Source organism: Macrobrachium rosenbergii, chromosome 10 (assembly GCF_040412425.1).
Source record: "Macrobrachium rosenbergii isolate ZJJX-2024 chromosome 10, ASM4041242v1, whole genome shotgun sequence".
Taxonomy (NCBI): domain Eukaryota; kingdom Metazoa; phylum Arthropoda; class Malacostraca; order Decapoda; family Palaemonidae; genus Macrobrachium; species Macrobrachium rosenbergii.
Window position 1 is genome coordinate 67,117,944 of NC_089750.1, and position 18,453 is coordinate 67,136,396.

Below are 18,453 nucleotides of genomic sequence, written 5' to 3' on the forward strand. Positions count from 1 at the left end.
AAATGTAAACAGAGGGCTTAAACAAGCCAAAGAAAAGATTAGCAAGACATAAGGACAAACTCATCAGCAGAATTCCCATAAAACAAAGGAGTAAGGCTGATAGATGCACTGGCTTGTCCAGCCTTCAAGCTAATAATCTTTAAAGGTCAGTACCATCTTTCATCCCCCAAAAGCACAGCATAACTTCTTGCAGTCACAAAATTGGCCTGAAGGGTTTGGTCTTATGCATCGCAATTATTGCTTATCAAGTAAGTTGCAATTTCTGCACACCTCATAAGTAGATAAACTGAAAATGTTGAAGGTTATGATAAAATTGCTTATGGGAATTGAAAATTGCCATTAAAGATGTTACACACATACTGTTGACAAGTTCTCTACAAATGGGAATCAAGTCGTTGGGTTTAAAACACAGCTGTGACTTACTTGAAAACTTGCCATAATCATTTTAAGGTGGCATTCTTTTTTTAATTTATAATGCAATATTACTTCAGTGAGTTTAATTTGCTGTAATTTTTTACTATTATATGATCATTATTACACTAAAAATATTATGACAACCTCATTCCCTTAAACACATATAAGCAGAGATCCAACATATTTCACCAATTGTTGAAGCTTCATATAATTTAATGAATGAATACTGTATTCAACTTCTTGAACATTGTGCCTTTTGGACTAACCTTCTTTAGGAGTTCAATATCAGTTTGAGTTGTCGCAATTTTTCTTTACATAGTGGCATATCTTGTATAATCTTAAATGGTAACAATGTTGACCATCCTTCAGTAAAAACAGAGGAATTGATATTTATGGCACAGCTAAGTCACCACAACAAAAGTTCAGCAATATATCTCTTCAATGTTTCATTGCCTCTGATGAGACAAACCCTTATCTGGGAAAAATCAAGTTCTCTCATACGAAAATGAATTTCAGCAGAATATCTCATCAATATTTCACGGTCTCTGATGAGACAAAACCTGATCTGGGAAAAGTAAAGTTTCCTCGTAGGAAAATGAATAGGCCTGAATTCTAGCAGGGTAAGTCATTCAAACTATTAATCTATAAAAATTCTATATAAATTAAGCTTTATGTACAGTATTAAATAGTAAATTAATAAAGCATCATTTCTTAAATTAGCCTAATCACAGCCTCTACACAAGTGATGCTGTATCAAAATTTTTTAGGAATTACGCTACAACACAGTTCATTTACAGGCTATTTTTCTTAACATTGCCATATTTGCCAGCATGCAAGACATACGCCAGTTGGAAAAATCAAAACACTCCTCTTTTCTTTAATCTGAAAGGTCCTAACAGTATTCAGATTTTATTGTAGCTTATCTATTTTTAGACTTATTATGGGGTCTGCCCTACAAAAAATGTTTTTTTCTGAATTATAAGAATGTCCTTTTCCTAACATGGATACTAGCATAACCCTTATCTACCATCTCTTGTCTTCATCCCTCTCCTTCTCTGTGTGTGTTAGTGTTCATATCCCATAGTGTAATTTTAAGTCTAAGATTATTACAACATTGCTGTACTGTTCTGTGGCATGGAATATGAACAATTCATCATTGCAGCATCAAAAAACACCATAGGTACTTGAACTAATGCAATCATACTATATGGGCTTCTTGTCTGACTGTCTATGAAATCTCTCTTCCCAAACAAACATGTTATTGATGTTGTAATTTTCAGTCTATAAAAGATAACTTTACAACATTATTGTTATTTAGGCAGTACTATACAAAAAAATCATCATTACAGCATCTATATACATCATAATTACCTGAACCTATGTAATCAAATAAACAAACTTACACAATCATATAAATGTCTGTTTCTCTGACAAGCCTACAAAGCCTTTCTATCATTCTTCTTTCTCTCACACAACTATGGGGGTCTGGGGTCATATCACTTCAAAATGTTGCACATCAATATGTTGCCCATCGCAATGTTGAGTGATAAAATGCTGCGCCTCAGTATGTCATCACTGTCAGAATGTCACAAACCAAAATGTTGTCAGCATTTGTATTGGGAAGCACCCCTTCAACTCATCAAAGTTCACACCAAGAACCTTCATCCACCCAGGCCCGCGAGGAGGGATGCGGTAGGATTTCCTAGGCAAATATTTTTTTAAATATCATATGCTTCCAACTTTCGATATCGATATCATATCCTTCATTTGTTTTTTATCAAGTATTTTCAGAATATCACAAGATTATATAATACAAAATCAATTGTCCCATACTTTTTGGTTAAGTAAACACATACTCATTCTCTAGCCTCCACTAAACTAGCTCTCACTATCACTTCTTGGATTCAACTTGTGAATCCTAGCTGAGCACTTCGCTCTGTCATATTCCGTGCGTTTCCAAATGGTTTCCTCAGCTTGATCAGTTTTTCCTTTCGAAAAAGAAAACCATGATAATTCAACAGATTGCCACCTTTCTGGCTCTTCACAAATTCCACAGGCATTGGGAAATTTTTTAAAAAAGATTTCGGCCATACAACGAGAGATCTGGATCAAGACAGACTGACAGTTTCCCAAAACAGACTGAAACTGACTGACTAAACTGCAGACCAAATGAACTCTAAAATGCCTCGTTTACATGTAATGACAAAATACATTATACATAACTATATACTGTATTAAGTAGTGATGAAACGTAAAGTTGGATAAGATGGAGTAACAGGGACTGGTTTGGAGATATTTGTTTAAAAGAAGCTTAGTTGAAAGAATTCTGCTGACAAAGTCAAGACATGGGAAAAGGCAAGCAACTTTTGGTCAAAGATCTTTGATGCAATAATATCACCTTTGCTCCCATAGTTACTGGAAAGTATGTTACATGATCTGTACATATGAATGGATATTAACATGGAGTGTTGTTGTCACATATTTTATCATTTTAGTAAAATATTTTAATAATTTTGACAAGAGTATTTTTTGTCATGTTCCAGTGACTTCTATATTATTCTTAAGATGAACTAGGTTCTCTAGTTATCTTTTATGACAGTTGTAAAAAACCATAATTGGTTACCGAGTGCATCGAGTTTGTGTGAACTAGCTTGTGTAAGAAATGTTCAGGAGGATTGGACGGGGATATGCTGCCCAAGAGACACCTCCATATTTTCTACCGCTTTTTTATAATAAAGACCCAAAAACTACAAGATGTCTTCTTTAGAACCACCATCACAACATCTATATTATATATATATAAATTATATAGAAGACTAAAATGACCTATTATTTCTTGTCCATTGCTTCCCTGTTTGCTTGGCCATTATGCCATTACACATTGTTAGTGACGAAATTATGATGTTCGACATATTGACACACGACACTTTGACTGTGACCACATTTTGACAGTGACGACATTTTGACAGTGATGACATTTTGACAGTGACGACATACTGACACATGGCATTTTGTTACACAACACTTTGATGGGTGACATTTTGACATGAAATCGTCTAGGGTTTCTGACAAGTAACAAAGACCCTATAACATAACCTGCACTTGAATATTTTCTAGATATCTTACTGCTGACAGCAATTCCACATCTTAACCTAACTAACCATACTTTACACTTATCATTCAATTTAGGAAATTTATTTGTACAGTACTTTACACCCAATATTCAATTTAAGAAATTTATTTAAACATGATATCTAAAATGGTTGCCGGGCTAAAAATAATGATAATAATGTGGCTGATAAATACACAAGTCTGTTAAGTTGAGGTGTTGCTATCGAAACTATAATTTTAAGTCTATTAAAGTTATTTGACAGCTATATTGTCATTCAAGTGACGTTAAACAAAAACCTGGCCACCATTACACCATGCTGAACATATGCAATTGTTGGGGGCAGGCTGAGAGAGTAGTAGAGGCAAAAGGGAGAAATTGGTGAAAGGCTACAAAACACACTGCTCAGCAGAGGCATGAAGCTTCAGCATTTTACAAATGCTGAAGCTAGTTGCCTACTGCATAAGGAATACATAAAAACCTGACGTTTAGATGTTTGTATGAAGCAAAGATAACTGGTATGTGCTGTCACTTTAGATAACAAAAGGTAACCATCATTATTGCATAATCAAAATGACTGATATGTAACGACTAGTCTAAAACTGTTGATGTTAGTTGCTTATTATACAGGTAACATATAAAAACTCCTTATGCTTAGACATTTGTACAAAGAAGACAACTAGTATGTAGTACTTCAGATAATAGTTTCTGACAATAGTAAAGAACTGTACAGTATTTACTAACAATAAAAACTGGTATAACATTTTCTTTATAAGACGGAACTCATTGTATCTGTTATTTTCTATTTGATTGTATTTAATTTCCTATATACTGTATTATCTGTGTAATGAGAAACAGAACATTCCAAATCGCAAAGTAAAATATTTCACTGTGACCCTTACCTCTGTTGAGTCTAACTTTGCTAAAAGAGAAGAGTATTTTGTATTTATGACTAAGAGTAGGATGTGTTACTCATTATCAAAACTAGTAACTCATAGACCAAAGGTTAAACTTGTACACTTAATTTTCACCTGATAAGGCACACTGTGAATTTCCTTTTAGTTTTTTAGGATAAAGTCTTGTATGCTGGTAAATACAGCACGCATTTACTGTATCTGCATTTTGTTATTTTTTTAAATTCTATTTTCCACAATACTAAGAACTATAAGTCTTCTTCGATATGTTTTATAGCTAATTCATAAGAAAATAAATAATTCACTAAAAAAAAGGTGGACCTTCAAAAATGAAATCAGAAGCCATTGTCTCTAATCCACTCTTTGCTCCATTTATCCACTTCCTCTCCTCAAAACCCAATGAAGACTATGGTGATAATGACCAAATTCTGACCTCATCTAACCTGTGAAAGATAAACCTTTGGTTAACAACAGACTAAAGTGCATTGGATTGTGTGCACTTTGCATAATACCATCCAACACTGAAATCCAATGTCTAAATTTCAGTTTCTTCCTCACTACAGTGACCTATAAGGTAGTTTTTATATAAAAATTATACATAATATGTAAGAAAGCCTTTATAATTCAGAGCGGCATTCTCCTCAGGTACGTAAACCAACATTATCCTGCTCTGATACCAATTTATACTTCACTACGAAGTGGACACCTACGCATTCAATCGGAGACAAGGAAGGAACGTCCAAAACATACGGCATTAGCCTATGCTCTACTGAATACATTTCACAATTTTCAGGTATTCTAACAAAGATAAAGCACAAACACTGCTTTACAGGAAATGAATAATCACTTAAACATGAATTCCAGCCCGAGAAGAACCCTAAAAGGGTTCAGAGGCCTGGTTAAACAAATCATTTATAACTAACTTAAACATGAAGAAAATGAGGTAGAAGGAAGCACCTTAGAAGGGATTACACTTCAATTAAAAGTGATAAAAATACCTGATTCAGTCATGTTAGCAACCATGCCGAGGATAAAAATCCATCAGTCTAGGTTAACGAAGTTAACACTAACATCAACTTCAGTTTACATCCAAAATCTAATTTTGCTTCGAGTTTTCAACTTGATAACTGTCAAATGGAACTAGAGAAAGGACCCCAGTATCCAAGAAGGTCATAAATTGCTTTGTAAGGCATTTTGTTTGGAATGACACATGCCAACACGAATGTAATGTTCTTTGCCTTAATCTGTCCATGTTACCACTAATTCAAACATTTAATACTATTCATACTGGATTGTCAATTCACAACCACTAACGCTGATTTTGATATGCTGCATCCTTGAAAATCAAAGACATGCCAAGGCTTGCTTGGTTGTTCAACTGCATTATCAAATGGAACTAGCACAATGAACTGAACAGCTACCTTGGAGAGAAAAATGCATTGCTAAGTGATGGTCTGACGAAAGAGATGATAATGATGTACAACAAATATATAATTACCTCCTGTTACTGCCACAGAATTGGAAAACCAGAGATACTTAAGGATGAAACTCTGAGGTAGTAGGACACACAATTGTACCAACACCTTCACGTTCTTAAGTTGAATTTGGTCAAATAAGAAGTAAGTTGAAATTGAACAAGCAGTATGGAATGTTAATGCCTTCATACACAGCTGTACTGTAACAATCTGGGAGTGTACACCTTCCCCCCAAAACAGTCAGATCTATTTCATCATACAATACGTAAAAAATTTTGATCAACATAACTTGTCTCTACTGTTTCATCTTTGGCTTCAGTAGAAATGGATTCTCAACCTCCTCCTTCCTCACGTGGATGTTCCCATGGTTACCACCCCAGTGGCACAAACTCCTGAGGCAGCCACTTTTGTTTCTATCAGCACCTGGACTTGGTCAAACTTCATGCATGGAGATTATCCAGCATTTTCTCACTGGCAAAGGATTTTCTGCTGCTGCAGCTAAGAGGAGAGCTATGTGGCTGATGTGATAAAAGGGGTTTCCATCCAGTCAAGACTTCTATTCCAAACTTAACTGAATTCTTACTATGTTAGTGCAGTTCTGGGAAACTTTCAACATCAACCTTTGAAAGTTATTGTTCAACCCTTTCTAAAGTCTTTTACACTGCTCAGGCTGTGTAAAAGTAATTGGTTTGTTATGGAAATTAATTTAATTTTATAAGTTCTTTTTTCTAATCAAACCCATTACTTCTACTGAAAGCACTCTTTACAGCATCAGTCAGGTTCAGACAAAACAATAAATGATCCAGTTTGCTTTTCCACTCTTTTGCAACCAATGGTATATGCACTGGCCTTGGGTAGCTTAACAGTACCCCTGTTCTTCTTCAGCTTCCACCTCTGAAAGGCTATGTCTAGAATACTAATGAACCCACAAACAGGCTATGTAAAAGGAATGGGTTTATATATAGAAAATATTTTTTAATTTCATTTTTGACAGAAAATTATATCACGTGGATTTCATCTTTACAATTCTGAATGTTGAGACATGGCCTTATTTACCTGGAGACTGATATGGTATACTGTACAGTATCTTGCTTTTATACTGCAACCTACATAATTTTTTGAGCATGTAATTTTCTGATAATACTTGTGTACATATGGCAGTGATGTGCAACTGTTCACTACAAATAACCGAGTGTCATAGTAATGTAATGTTAGTTACTGTCTCTAGTAAAGTAATATTAGTTACTGCCTCATTTAACTTCTGTTCTCTTTAATGTACTGAAACTGAAAAATAAACAACTTTTTCTTCATAGTCTCAAATTCCTTTCTTACATAGAAGTTTATCTTCCAAAACTGAATATGAAAAAACAAGATTATCTAAACTATTACAAATACACTATAAACCAAATAAAAAAATAGACCACTTTTAAAACCTTGCTTCTTTCCTTCTTAGTATTGGTTCAGTGTGCAGGACTCTCAAATATAGCTAACAGTCCTTTGTGTTCATATATTAGTATTTGCAAAACTTGCCACTGCCTTTACTCTTCATCCTTCATTAGTGGGCTATTCACTGAATCCTTCATTAGTGGGCTATTCACTGACATGACATGAATGAAACAAATAAATTCACACAAGATGTACTACCTACCTCAGAGGACAGGTTTCACATCTCATTACAGATGTAAAATGGCAACCCACCTACATGTACATTTGACCCTCAAAGTTGTAATGACTATTGTATGTTGTCATAAATCACACCAGACCCTAAAGGCCAAGTTTGGCATTAGAAGTTCTTCTTACAAGATCATGCAAAATACTCTTACTTTTATGGTAAGAAGGAATACTGACCCACTTTACACTCTTTATGGCGTTAAAACCAGTTCAACAACATTCAAGCCCATGCTGAATCATTTAGAATATATTAGAGAGAAGGCTAATTGTCTCCAAAGAAAAATGTAAGAATTGAAATTAGAAAGAGGTTATTGCTCTCTGATGTGAGAACAACTACTATATCTCCTAACTTTCATAAATATTTATAGTATATTAGTGTAGACGAAAAATCAGGTAATGTCCTTCAAACTTTAACATGCTAAATTCCTTACACCAGGTGAAAATATTCCTTACATGATAATACTTACAAATGAAATGAGCATGAAACCTCCACAAGGAAAGCTGTCTCTATCGTCTGTACATCATCTTGAGATATGTGCTTGGAGGAGATGATGACTCCATCTTTCCCAACAGCAGTTCTTCCTTTTAAGAGTTTGGCCAACTTTATACACCCATCAGTTGTCAGGGTACTCCGGGGAAATCTTATGCTCCAGAATGGCCTACACAAATAACAAATTTATAGTTTAATTACTATCCAATCCTAAGACAGACAAAACATAAAACAGAACACTTCTACTTCACCCTACACATGAAATAGAAAATACTGTAGTTCCTAATACAATAACACTCTACTTCATTACCACCAAGAATAGAAAACTTTAAACATGGAAAGGAGGTAATGCACATGCTAACCATATGCATCATAAACAGGAGGACAAGAAGAAAAGCAAAAGTTTTTGGGATGAGGAAAGGAGGTAATGCACATGCTAAGCATATGCATCATAAACAGGAGAACAAGAAGAAAAGCAAAAGTTTTTGGGATGAGTTATTAGATACAATGACAGAAGTTCCTCATTCAAATGGTATACAGTACAAGTAAAAGATAAAATTGTTAAGTACAAACTGACAGAAGTGGTTTCAAGGATGTTGGGAAAATGCAGCATTACATATAAAAAAACAATGAAGGAGAAGCAAGACTTGAGTTTTGCCACAGTCAAGCACTGAAGTTAATAAGCATGATGTTGAGGTTGATAACATGTAAGAGTGAAGAAGCTGAACCACTGAATTTTTTATGATGAGAAAGATAACATTGGATTATTTTGTTAGACCAAGAAAAGCATGCCTAACAAAAGCGGAGAGCTGAGTTGATAGTGAGGGAAAGAAAGATGAGGAGAGAAAGATAATTAAAAATACAAATGCACAGAAACAAAAAATTAGTAAATAAAGAGGCTCATGGGTCATTCTGCTCAGCTGAGACACCTTGTTCAATGATTTTTCCCAACAACAGTTCGTATTCCTACATAAAAACGTTATTTTCATGATAAAATTAAGTTTCATATATAAATTACTTACACCTAGTAATTACATAGCTATAGTTCTAACTCGTGCAGCAGCTTTTATTTAAAAAATTGCAGTAGCGCTTCGATAGTTTAGTGTAGGTGACAAGCCCCGCCAGCCAACAGAAGTACTGGAAACAACTTAGTAGAAAACCTCATTCTGTTTGTGCCTTTATGTCCATGACAGGGGAGGAGGGAGGGCTCCAATCGATAATTACAAGTATATATGAAACTTAATTTTATCATGAAAATAAAATTTTCATATAGGTAACTTACCAAGTAATAACACAGCTGAGTCCCACACTGACAGGAGGTGGGATGGATGGACATATTCTACTCCAAAACATTAAGTTATGGTAATGATTTTGAAATAGAAAAGTTGCTACCACTGAAGACAATGCCTGTCATTTCCTTATTTGATAAGGATTACTGCAGGTAATTACTGCCTCTGGTTGATGCTCATCTTAACCTGTAGTGGTGTGGCGGTATAGCCGTGGTGCGCCTCTACTTAGGTGGGAACTTTGCAGTGAAGGGTATGTCTGGTGGCTAGCAAAGGATCAATAAGTGCCCTTGCCCTGGGTGCAGTACCACAATAAAAACAACCATACAACACTTCACCTACAGTGAAAACACCACAACCCAACCACTGAGACTGGTGGGTACTCCAGGTACATTGTACCCCCTGGCTCCCAAAAATTCAACATCCTATTTTAAGGCGAAGAGATAGGAGAAAAGAGAGATTCCTATGCTTCCTCACCCAATACCATGCCAGCCACTGATAATAGCTCCAAGATACTAAAATTTTCAAACACTGTCTCAACTTCTTTCAAATAGCGAGACACGAAGATCAGTTCGCACTTCCAGTAGGTGGAGTGCAAAATGAAAGTGAGTGACAAATCTGCCTGAAAGCTAATAAGGCAGAGACTGTCCTGACATCATGAGCTTTCACTGTAAAAGTAGGCAAAATGCCCTCCTGAATCTGAGAATGTACCCCAGAAATTAAGTCCCTGACAAAGGACGACAATGGTTTCTCAGTCAGAGGGCGAGACGGGTTCTTGACAGAGCACCAGAGGTTACTGGATGGTCCTCTGATCTTCTCGGTCCTGCTCAGGTAATACCTTAAAGCCCTAGCAGGACGAAGAACTCTCTCTTCTTCCTCAGAGCCAAGGTATCCGTTAAGGTCTTAATGGAGAAAGGATGGGGCCAGGGCTTGGAAGGGTCCTCCTTCTTGGCTAAAAAATCCAAGGGTAACAAAGCAAACTGCATCTCCTTGTGAAAAAATTTACCCTTTATCTATGTCTTGGAACTCACTATTATGTTAGCAGTAACCAAGGCCACTAGGAAGAGAGTCTCCCGAGTAAGGTTTCTCCAAGAGGAGGCCCGAAAGGGTTGAAAAGCAGGACCTGTCAGCCAGTTCAACACTATGTCACGTTCCAGGAGACCGGATCTTCTTTCCTGCTTAGACGTATCAAGAATTGACGAGGTCGTTAAGATTTGGGATTGACGCAAGATTCAAGACCCCTGTGTTTAAACAATGTGCTAAACACAGTTCGAAACCCCTTAATGTTGAAGGATGAAAGATTCCTAGATCTCAGGTAAAGAAGGAGATCCACAATTGTGTCACAGACATTAAGAGGAAGAGACGTTGTGTCTGAGACACCAGCTTTGGAAAATCGCCAACTTAACCTGGAAGAAGCAGCTAGTAAGTCGACGCCTGTAAAGAGATACTGAGTCTGAGACATCAGCTTTGGAAAATCGCCCACTTAGCCTGGAAGATGCGGCTAGTAAGTCGACGCCTGCATCTTGCAATAGCCTCTGCAGCTCATCTTGAAAACTCTTACGATCTGACAAGCTTCCAGATAGTCTGAAGCCTGTCAGGACAAGAACAGACAACCCTTTGGTATCTCTTAAAGTGAGGTTGTCTGAGTAGACATGGTTTTTAGGGTAAGAGGTCTTGGAAAGTCCACCCACAACCGTAACAGGTCCTAGAACCATTCTTTCATGGGCCAGAACGGGGCTATGAGAATCATCGTAACATTGCGATGAGCCTAAGACTTGTTCAGCACTTCCTTGACCATGTTGAAGGGCAGGAAGGCATAGCCCAAGAGGACTCCTCAACCTAGAATAGAGGAGTATGAATAGAATTCTAAGTCTGGGCTCAGAGGATAAAAGGCTTTCCTTCTGAAAGCTGATGTTCGGACTGCCGTCATACCTGTCAGACTTGATTACCTGGTTTATGGGAAACGAGTAGGTGTTAGGCTGCATTTAACTGTCCCAGTTGGCCCAGAGCAGGGGTTCCCAATCTGGGGTACATGTACCCCCAGTGGTACATTTGTACTCTTCAGGGGGTACATTGGACCTAAGAGAATAGCCATTACTGCGCAATACATGATGTAATCTGCATTGAGATTGCACAGTGTCTTTTTTTTAATTTCCTCATTTTAGTAAGCAAAGCTTTTACTTAAGTCATATCAAGAGTAGGGTGAATACCATTTGTTTTTCACCATTATGGAACTTCCCGCGGCTGTAATCTGTACTCGTACCGGGCCTGAAAAGATGCAGTCTACACAAAGAGACTTCATAACAAAATTATATAGTTTTTCTTTTTCATAATCAATTTTTAAGGGTACACAGGAATCTATAAAAATGCCCAAGGGGTACAGAAGAACAAAAATTTTGGGAACCCCTGGCCTAGAGGACGAATGCAAAACTTCTCATGAAGTTGCCTAACTTGACGAACGTCTTTATGGACGACGGAGTCTCCAGTAGGCTCATCCACTGATGGGCCGAGAAAGACAGAGGGGCTAGAAACTTGTGGACCATCTGAAGGCAGCTGATGATTTTCTTGGCAAACGAAAAAACCCGAAAAGTCCGAGAGTTGAGACTCATCCCCAAATAGAGGAACTCTTGCGACAGGGCCAACTGGGACCTCTGAAGGTAGATGATAATTCCAGTTCCTTACAGAGAGGAGATATACAAGTCCTTCGTGCACTTTTCCTTCCAAGGGGCTCCAAGAGGTAAGTAATCCAGATATAGACTGACAATAATGCCTATCAAATGAAGTCACTTGCTAGAGGAGCAAGGACCCGAGTCAACGCTTGAGGTGCCGAAGAGAGGCCGAGGCAAAGAGCCTGAAACTGGAGATTTAGCTGGCACCAGGCGCTTGGGTGGCACTGGGGGATCAGGTGGAGCCGGGCACTCCAAGAGGAGAAAGGCACTTAGACACTGACGTGGGGCGCCTGAGAGTGTGTCCTGGAAGACGAACCTTAGATACTTCCTGGAGTCCAGATGAAAGGGAAAGTGGAAGCATGCATCCTGCATATCCAAGGTTATCATCCAATCGCCCTGGTGAATGGATGAAAGGACTGACTGGTTCATTCCCATCTGAGCTTCGTCTAACTTGACGAATGTCTTGATGCCGGACAAAGAGATTGAGGGCACTTACGTTGAGGACTGGTCTCCCAACCGCGATGATTGGGGACCACTAACAGACAGTAGCAGAAGTCCTGTGAGTTGATGTCCTTGACTTCTTCTACAGCTCTCTGTTGAAGGAGAGAGGAGACCTCCTCCAAAAGGGCTGAATGTTTTCCCAAGCCTCTTGAGTAGGCTGTCAAAATGAAGGGAGAAGGGACCACAGGAAGGTTCTCCATGAACGTAATGGAGAAGCCCTCCCTCGGAACCTTGACAATGCACTGTTGTCCCTCTGATACTCCACTTCTCCCAAAACTCAAAAAGACTGGCTCCCACTTATGCACGGAAGACTTCTCATTTCTTGGGCAAGGACTTTAGCTCCTCTTGATAGTTCTCATTCCAAGTGGGACCAATCTTGATGAATGGCAATCTTGACCAATGCAGTAAAGAATTTCAGTTATGCCCGCTTGGGATGGTATGCTATCTATTTTCTACCTTCTCACTTGCAGAGTGGGTTTTTAGTTTTCCAGTCATTTTTTCTTTGCCTAATAAATTGTGGGGAGTTTAGGGGATTTTTATTAATGCTACCTCTATATAATGTATATAAAAATGAACAACTAAATTACTTAACAATCACAAAACAAACTGAAATACAGTAAAACCTCAAGTAATGCACTAACCTATATCTACGAGCCAGTTTCTCCACAGCATTTGCCACCCAGTTAGCAGAGGCATCATCAATGCCAGAAAACCAAAGGTCTATATGAAATAACTTCTCAGGTAAATCTGGAAGACATTCCACAGCTATCCCACCAGTTATGTGAATATCTGGAGAGAGAAATTCATACAATAATCTACTAAATGCCTTAGAACTTCCGATTATCAAATTTCCATCAATTCTGTTTCTTATATAAGATTAACAACTTACAAATATATATAATTTTTATATTCCATTTACACTTCCTGTATTTATCAGCATATAAAATGCAGTTTTTTCCAAAAAATTAATCAAAAATTGCCCTGTGTCTAATACCTATACGGTTAGGTTTGGGTAGGCCTACAGGTTTTGGTTACCAGTTTCAGTAGATTCCACTGATAGTGCACATTACATTGAATCAGCACCAAATCAACCAGGCTTGTGTAATCATTTCTGACTATTTCTTACGATTAACAAACATGTACTGCTCCATGCAAAACACTAGCATATACGCACAACAAGTACAGTACTGAAAAAAACAACCAAATTGCAAAACAGCTGTTTGCTGACATTAGTAACATTATGTATCGCACATTTAATAAGAGTTGCATTACAGTTGTCAACTTGTTAAAAACTTGTTAATTCTCAATGGTGACTTCCATTAATAAAAATAAAATAAATCTTATTCATCCACCACAAAATGGAGAAAGTGGTCTTAAGCGTGTACTGTATATGACTAAATTTAAGCTGCTGGTTACAGTTGCAACTGAAAAAAATGAACATGCAGGCCACAAAACACTTTGGAATATGGGAAAGCAATGTCCAAAATTGTGAAATCAGATCTTTACTTTAAAGCAGCAAGAATGACTTTAGTGCTCAGCTATCGTTTGGCAATGATCAATTTGGTAACACTCAATCAGCTAAAGAGTTTGAGAATATAAACATTACTAGAGTGCAATTGGCGTAAGATGGCAATGTTCATATTCTACAATAAAATACTATGATAGTATTATAGTACATGCAATATATTTGAATAAAGTAAGTAAATCATTTTAAATACATCTGTACTACTTGACTTTTGAAAATGGTTACAGTCCATGTAATGGCCTAAATGGGGCCTACAGTTCACATAAACACATTTTATATCTCATGTAAGGTGCGATCTCCTAAAATAATGATAAAAACTGTTTTAAAAGGTCACATGAGCGTGAGTATATATGGTAGACTAACGTCTACACATCCCCAGATGAACCCAGAATGTACTCATGTCTATAATTATTAGGTATCAGTTACACATCAAAATAATGCTAAAATATAAAAACTGACTGACATAATTCAGAAGCACATTGTTCAACAGCTTTTTGTCATTGGTTTCCCAACACTTTGTGGCTTTTCTAGCTACTGTAACATTTTGTTCTTTACTTCTCAGTATGAATTAATCATCAGTTGAACATGAGCGCCTAAATTTAATGTAAGGCGTATAGATTATTGTTCTGATGCTGTAGATATGATGGCCATTGTTGTTTTGATATTACTGTAATTAACAGAGAAAACATGGCATCATCATCAGCGTTGCTGACATGAATTTTCACTGATAAACCAGTAATGACAATAAGCTGTTAATAAAATTATTAAAATGCTAAACTCAAGAAGCAATTCTGTGGATTAAATCATCAGTAAATTTGTCACGGCCACATATAGCTTTGTGCTGAAGGCATAGCCGTAACTTGTATCAAGAAAGTGACGGCACTGGTACACTTAAGCAAATATAATGGTATTTATGAAGTTAGATGCATGTTCTGCTTGAGTTGTCCAGTAGGAGAATACCTAGTAGCCTACAGTCTTGGACCTAAGCCTGAGGGGAAGGCCATGAAGTTTAGAGAAAATACAAGTATTTTATTTTTCCTAAATATATCTTGCCAAGTTATAGGTATGTCTTATACTCCAGTTCATCTTAAACCTTTCAGTCTACTTACCTTGAAACACATGTACACAAACAAATATTAGCAATGGCAAAACATCCCTCCAATATAAGTTCCAAATCTCACTTGCCAAAATATACTAATTTCTTAACTCAGACCATAAATCTGAGACATGCATCAATTAGAAAATTCTGAAGGAAGACATTTCAAAGACGAATGACCAATTACGTGTACCAAGTACAGAGCACAGAGATATTTTACATACTGTACATCCATAAAAACTGAAAGAAAATGGTGATTTACCACCATCCTCAGGATTCAATCATCTGATTGACAGTTACAAAAACAGTATTACTGAATTATCATTATTATCAAGTTGTTGGAGAATGACATAACTCAAAATGTGGTGAAAGTAGACTGGTGTTTCAAAAAAATGTATACATTAAAATTAAAAATACTGCACTTGAAAGAACAAAAAGAAATAGGGCTCTGTTACATGAGTAAATAAGTTTTATTAGACTGCTAGGATTCAATCTTGAAGTATGGGTGTAAAATGGAGTTTAAATGTGTAAATGTAGACACCACATGATGTCTTTTATGTGTGGTACCCTAGGAAATAAATTGCAGTACTTAACAAAAACAGCAAAAATGTTATTTTCATAATAAAATTAAGTTTCATATGTACTTACCAAGTAATTACATAGCTATACTTTCCACTCATGCAGCAGCTTAAATTTAAAATGCCTGGTAGCACTCCGATTGTTTAGTGTAGGTACCAGTCCCGCCCACTAACAGAAATACCAGGAACAACTTAGCAGACAACCTCATTCTGTTTCTGCCCTTATGTCCACCGGGGGGGGAGGAGGGTTGGCTCTGACTCTGTAATTACTTGGTAAGTATATATGAAATTTACTTTATTAAGAAAATAACATTTTCATATAAGTAACTTACCAAGTAATTACATAGCTGATTCCCACATTGACAGGAGGTGGGATACACGGACATATTCCATTCCAAAACATTAAGATAAGTAATGAGTTTGAAATATAAAAAAGCTGCTAGCATCCGTAAACATTGCTTGTCGTTTCCTTATCAGTTAATAGAGCCGTTGCAGGAGAATACTGCTTCTGGTTGGTGCCCATCTTAACTTGTTGTGGCGCAACAGTATAGCCGTGGATTGCCACTACTTAAGTGGGAGCTTTGCAGCAAGGAGTATTCCGTTGGCTGGCAAAGCATCATTAAGTACCCTTACCCTGGGCTCAGTACCAAAAAAATAAAAACAACCAGATTACTTCGTCACCTACACTGAAATAAAACAACTACCCATCCACCGAGACTGGTGGGTGTTCCAGGTACATTGTAACCCCCCAGCTCCCCAAAAAATTCTGCACCTTACTTTAAGGTGAATAGATAGGAGAAAAATCTCTACTTCCTCCCTCAGTGACATGCCAATTACAGTACTAATAATGGTCTGAAGGTACTGCAAAATTTTCAAACACTGTTTTGACTTCAAGGAAAACTTAGAAGCGAAGAACTATTACACTTCCAGTGGGCTAATTGCCCAATGGAGGCAAGTGACATACTGAGCCTGAAAGCTAATGAGGAAGAGGCAATTCTAGGGTCTTAGTTATCCTTAACAAGTAGGCAAATCGTTCTCCTGAATCTGAGAGTGCATCTCAAAAACGAAGTCCATTGGAGAAAAAGGACAATGCATTCGTAGACCGAGGGCGAGACAGGATCTGGTCTGGACGCTCTAAGTATGGATGGCCCTGTGATTAAAAAGCTTTTTCAGGTAAAACCTGAAAGCTCAAACTAGACATTTCACTCACTCTCCCAGAGCCAGGGATGTCCAACAATCACTTAAGGGAGAAAGCACGGATCCTATTCACAGACTCTCTCCCCCTGAGCAGAATGTGCTTGCTTGTCTATAGTCTGAAGCTCACTAACTCATTTGGCATTTACTAGGGCTACAAGGAACAGAGTTTTCTAGTTAAGTTAAGAAGCATGGAACGGAGAGGCTTGATAGAGGGGCCCATTAACCATTCGAGAGCTGCATCCAAATTCCAATATATGGAGTAAACTCCTCTCTGCCTTGGAAGTCTCGAGAGACTGCATGGGTCGCTAAGATCTTGGTTAGAGATAAAAGCAGACCTTTGTGTTTACTTACTAAGCCTATCATTGCTCTATGCCCCTTGAAGGTGAAAGAAGAGAGCCCTCTTGGTGGTTCTCAGGTATAGGAGTTCCGCTATCTGAGCTAAAGAGGAGTTCGCGGACGAGATGTTATAGCTGTCACACCACTGACAGAAGATTGCCTACTTAGATTGGAGTACTTGGCAAAAGACTGCTGTCTGCATCTTGCAACAGTCTCCGCAGTCTTGAAAAGCTCACTTCTTCCAGGCAAGCTCCCAGACAGTCTGTAAATCTGTCCAAGAAAAGTCGTCCACCCTTTAGTTGGTATCTTTTGAAGTGAGGTTATCTGAGTAGATATGGATTGTCGAAAGAGTCATGAAAAGTCCACCAACAACCATATCTGGTTCAGAAACCAATATTCGTGATCCAGAATGGGGCTAAGAGTGTCACTGTTAAGTTGTGATGAACCTGAAAACTTATTCAGCCCTTCCTTGTCCTTGACCAACTTAGAATGTGGAAGGGCATTAAAGGTCCAAATTGGACCTAACTTGTAGCATGGCATCAGTTGCCCATGCAAGAGGGTCTAGGATTGGAGAATGAAATGAGGAAGGCAACGGTTCCTTGAGGCGGCAAACCAGGACATAATCGACCTGTCCCATAGATTCCACCGATTCCATCAGACCAGGGGATCCAAGGGCGACTTGGCAGGAAGGCCATGCTTCTGACAGTTCAGTGTATCTGCCACAACTAATTTGTGTGCCCTGAAAAAGTCGGGTGACTGGAAAACTCGATTTGACATGCCCATTGTAGAGTTCTCATGTCTCCTTGCTTCCTTCTTCTCCATACGCTTAAGGACTGTGGTCTTGAACCAAGATTACCGCAGTCTAGGTGTGAAAAAGGGTTGAGAAGCATTGAAGCCGTGAGTGCAAAGCTTTCAGCTATCTGACAGAGATGAGAATATACTTAGGACTGTGGTCTTGTGACAAGATTACCACAGTCTAGGAGTGAAATGGGGTCGATAAGCATTGAAGCTGTAAGTGAAAAGCTTTCTGCTATCTGACAGAGATGAGAATAAACTTAGGACTGTGGTATTGTAACAAGACTACCATAGTCTAGGAGTGCAATAGGGTCGATAAGCATTGAAATCATAAACGAAAAGCTTTCAGCCACCTGAGAAGATTAAGTTCTTCCAAGTGCTATGTCCAGGAAACTAC

General features: G+C 37.8%; 1 protein-coding gene across 7 annotated transcripts in view; it reads right to left on the bottom strand.

Annotated features, from left to right (window-relative positions):
• Nucleotides 1-1,024: 1,024 nt before the first annotated feature.
• LOC136842760 (uncharacterized) overlaps nt 1,025-18,453 on the bottom strand; it is a 71,306-nt gene continuing 53,877 nt past the window's right edge. For 5 of the 7 annotated variants that reach the window (XR_010854348.1, XM_067110549.1, XM_067110551.1 and 2 more), the window contains 3 exons: nt 13,171-13,318; nt 8,051-8,242; nt 1,025-4,880 (listed from right to left, as the gene is read on the bottom strand). Coding sequence is in view for 4 of the 7 variants with exons in the window: in XM_067110549.1 (XP_066966650.1) it covers nt 4,844-4,880; nt 8,051-8,242; nt 13,171-13,318 (377 nt within the window). In the remaining 3 variants the exon portion in view is untranslated. Of the gene's footprint in view, nt 4,881-8,050; nt 8,243-13,170; nt 13,319-18,453 lie in introns of those variants that run through there. The other 2 variants (XR_010854350.1, XR_010854349.1) reach the window with 2 other exon arrangements.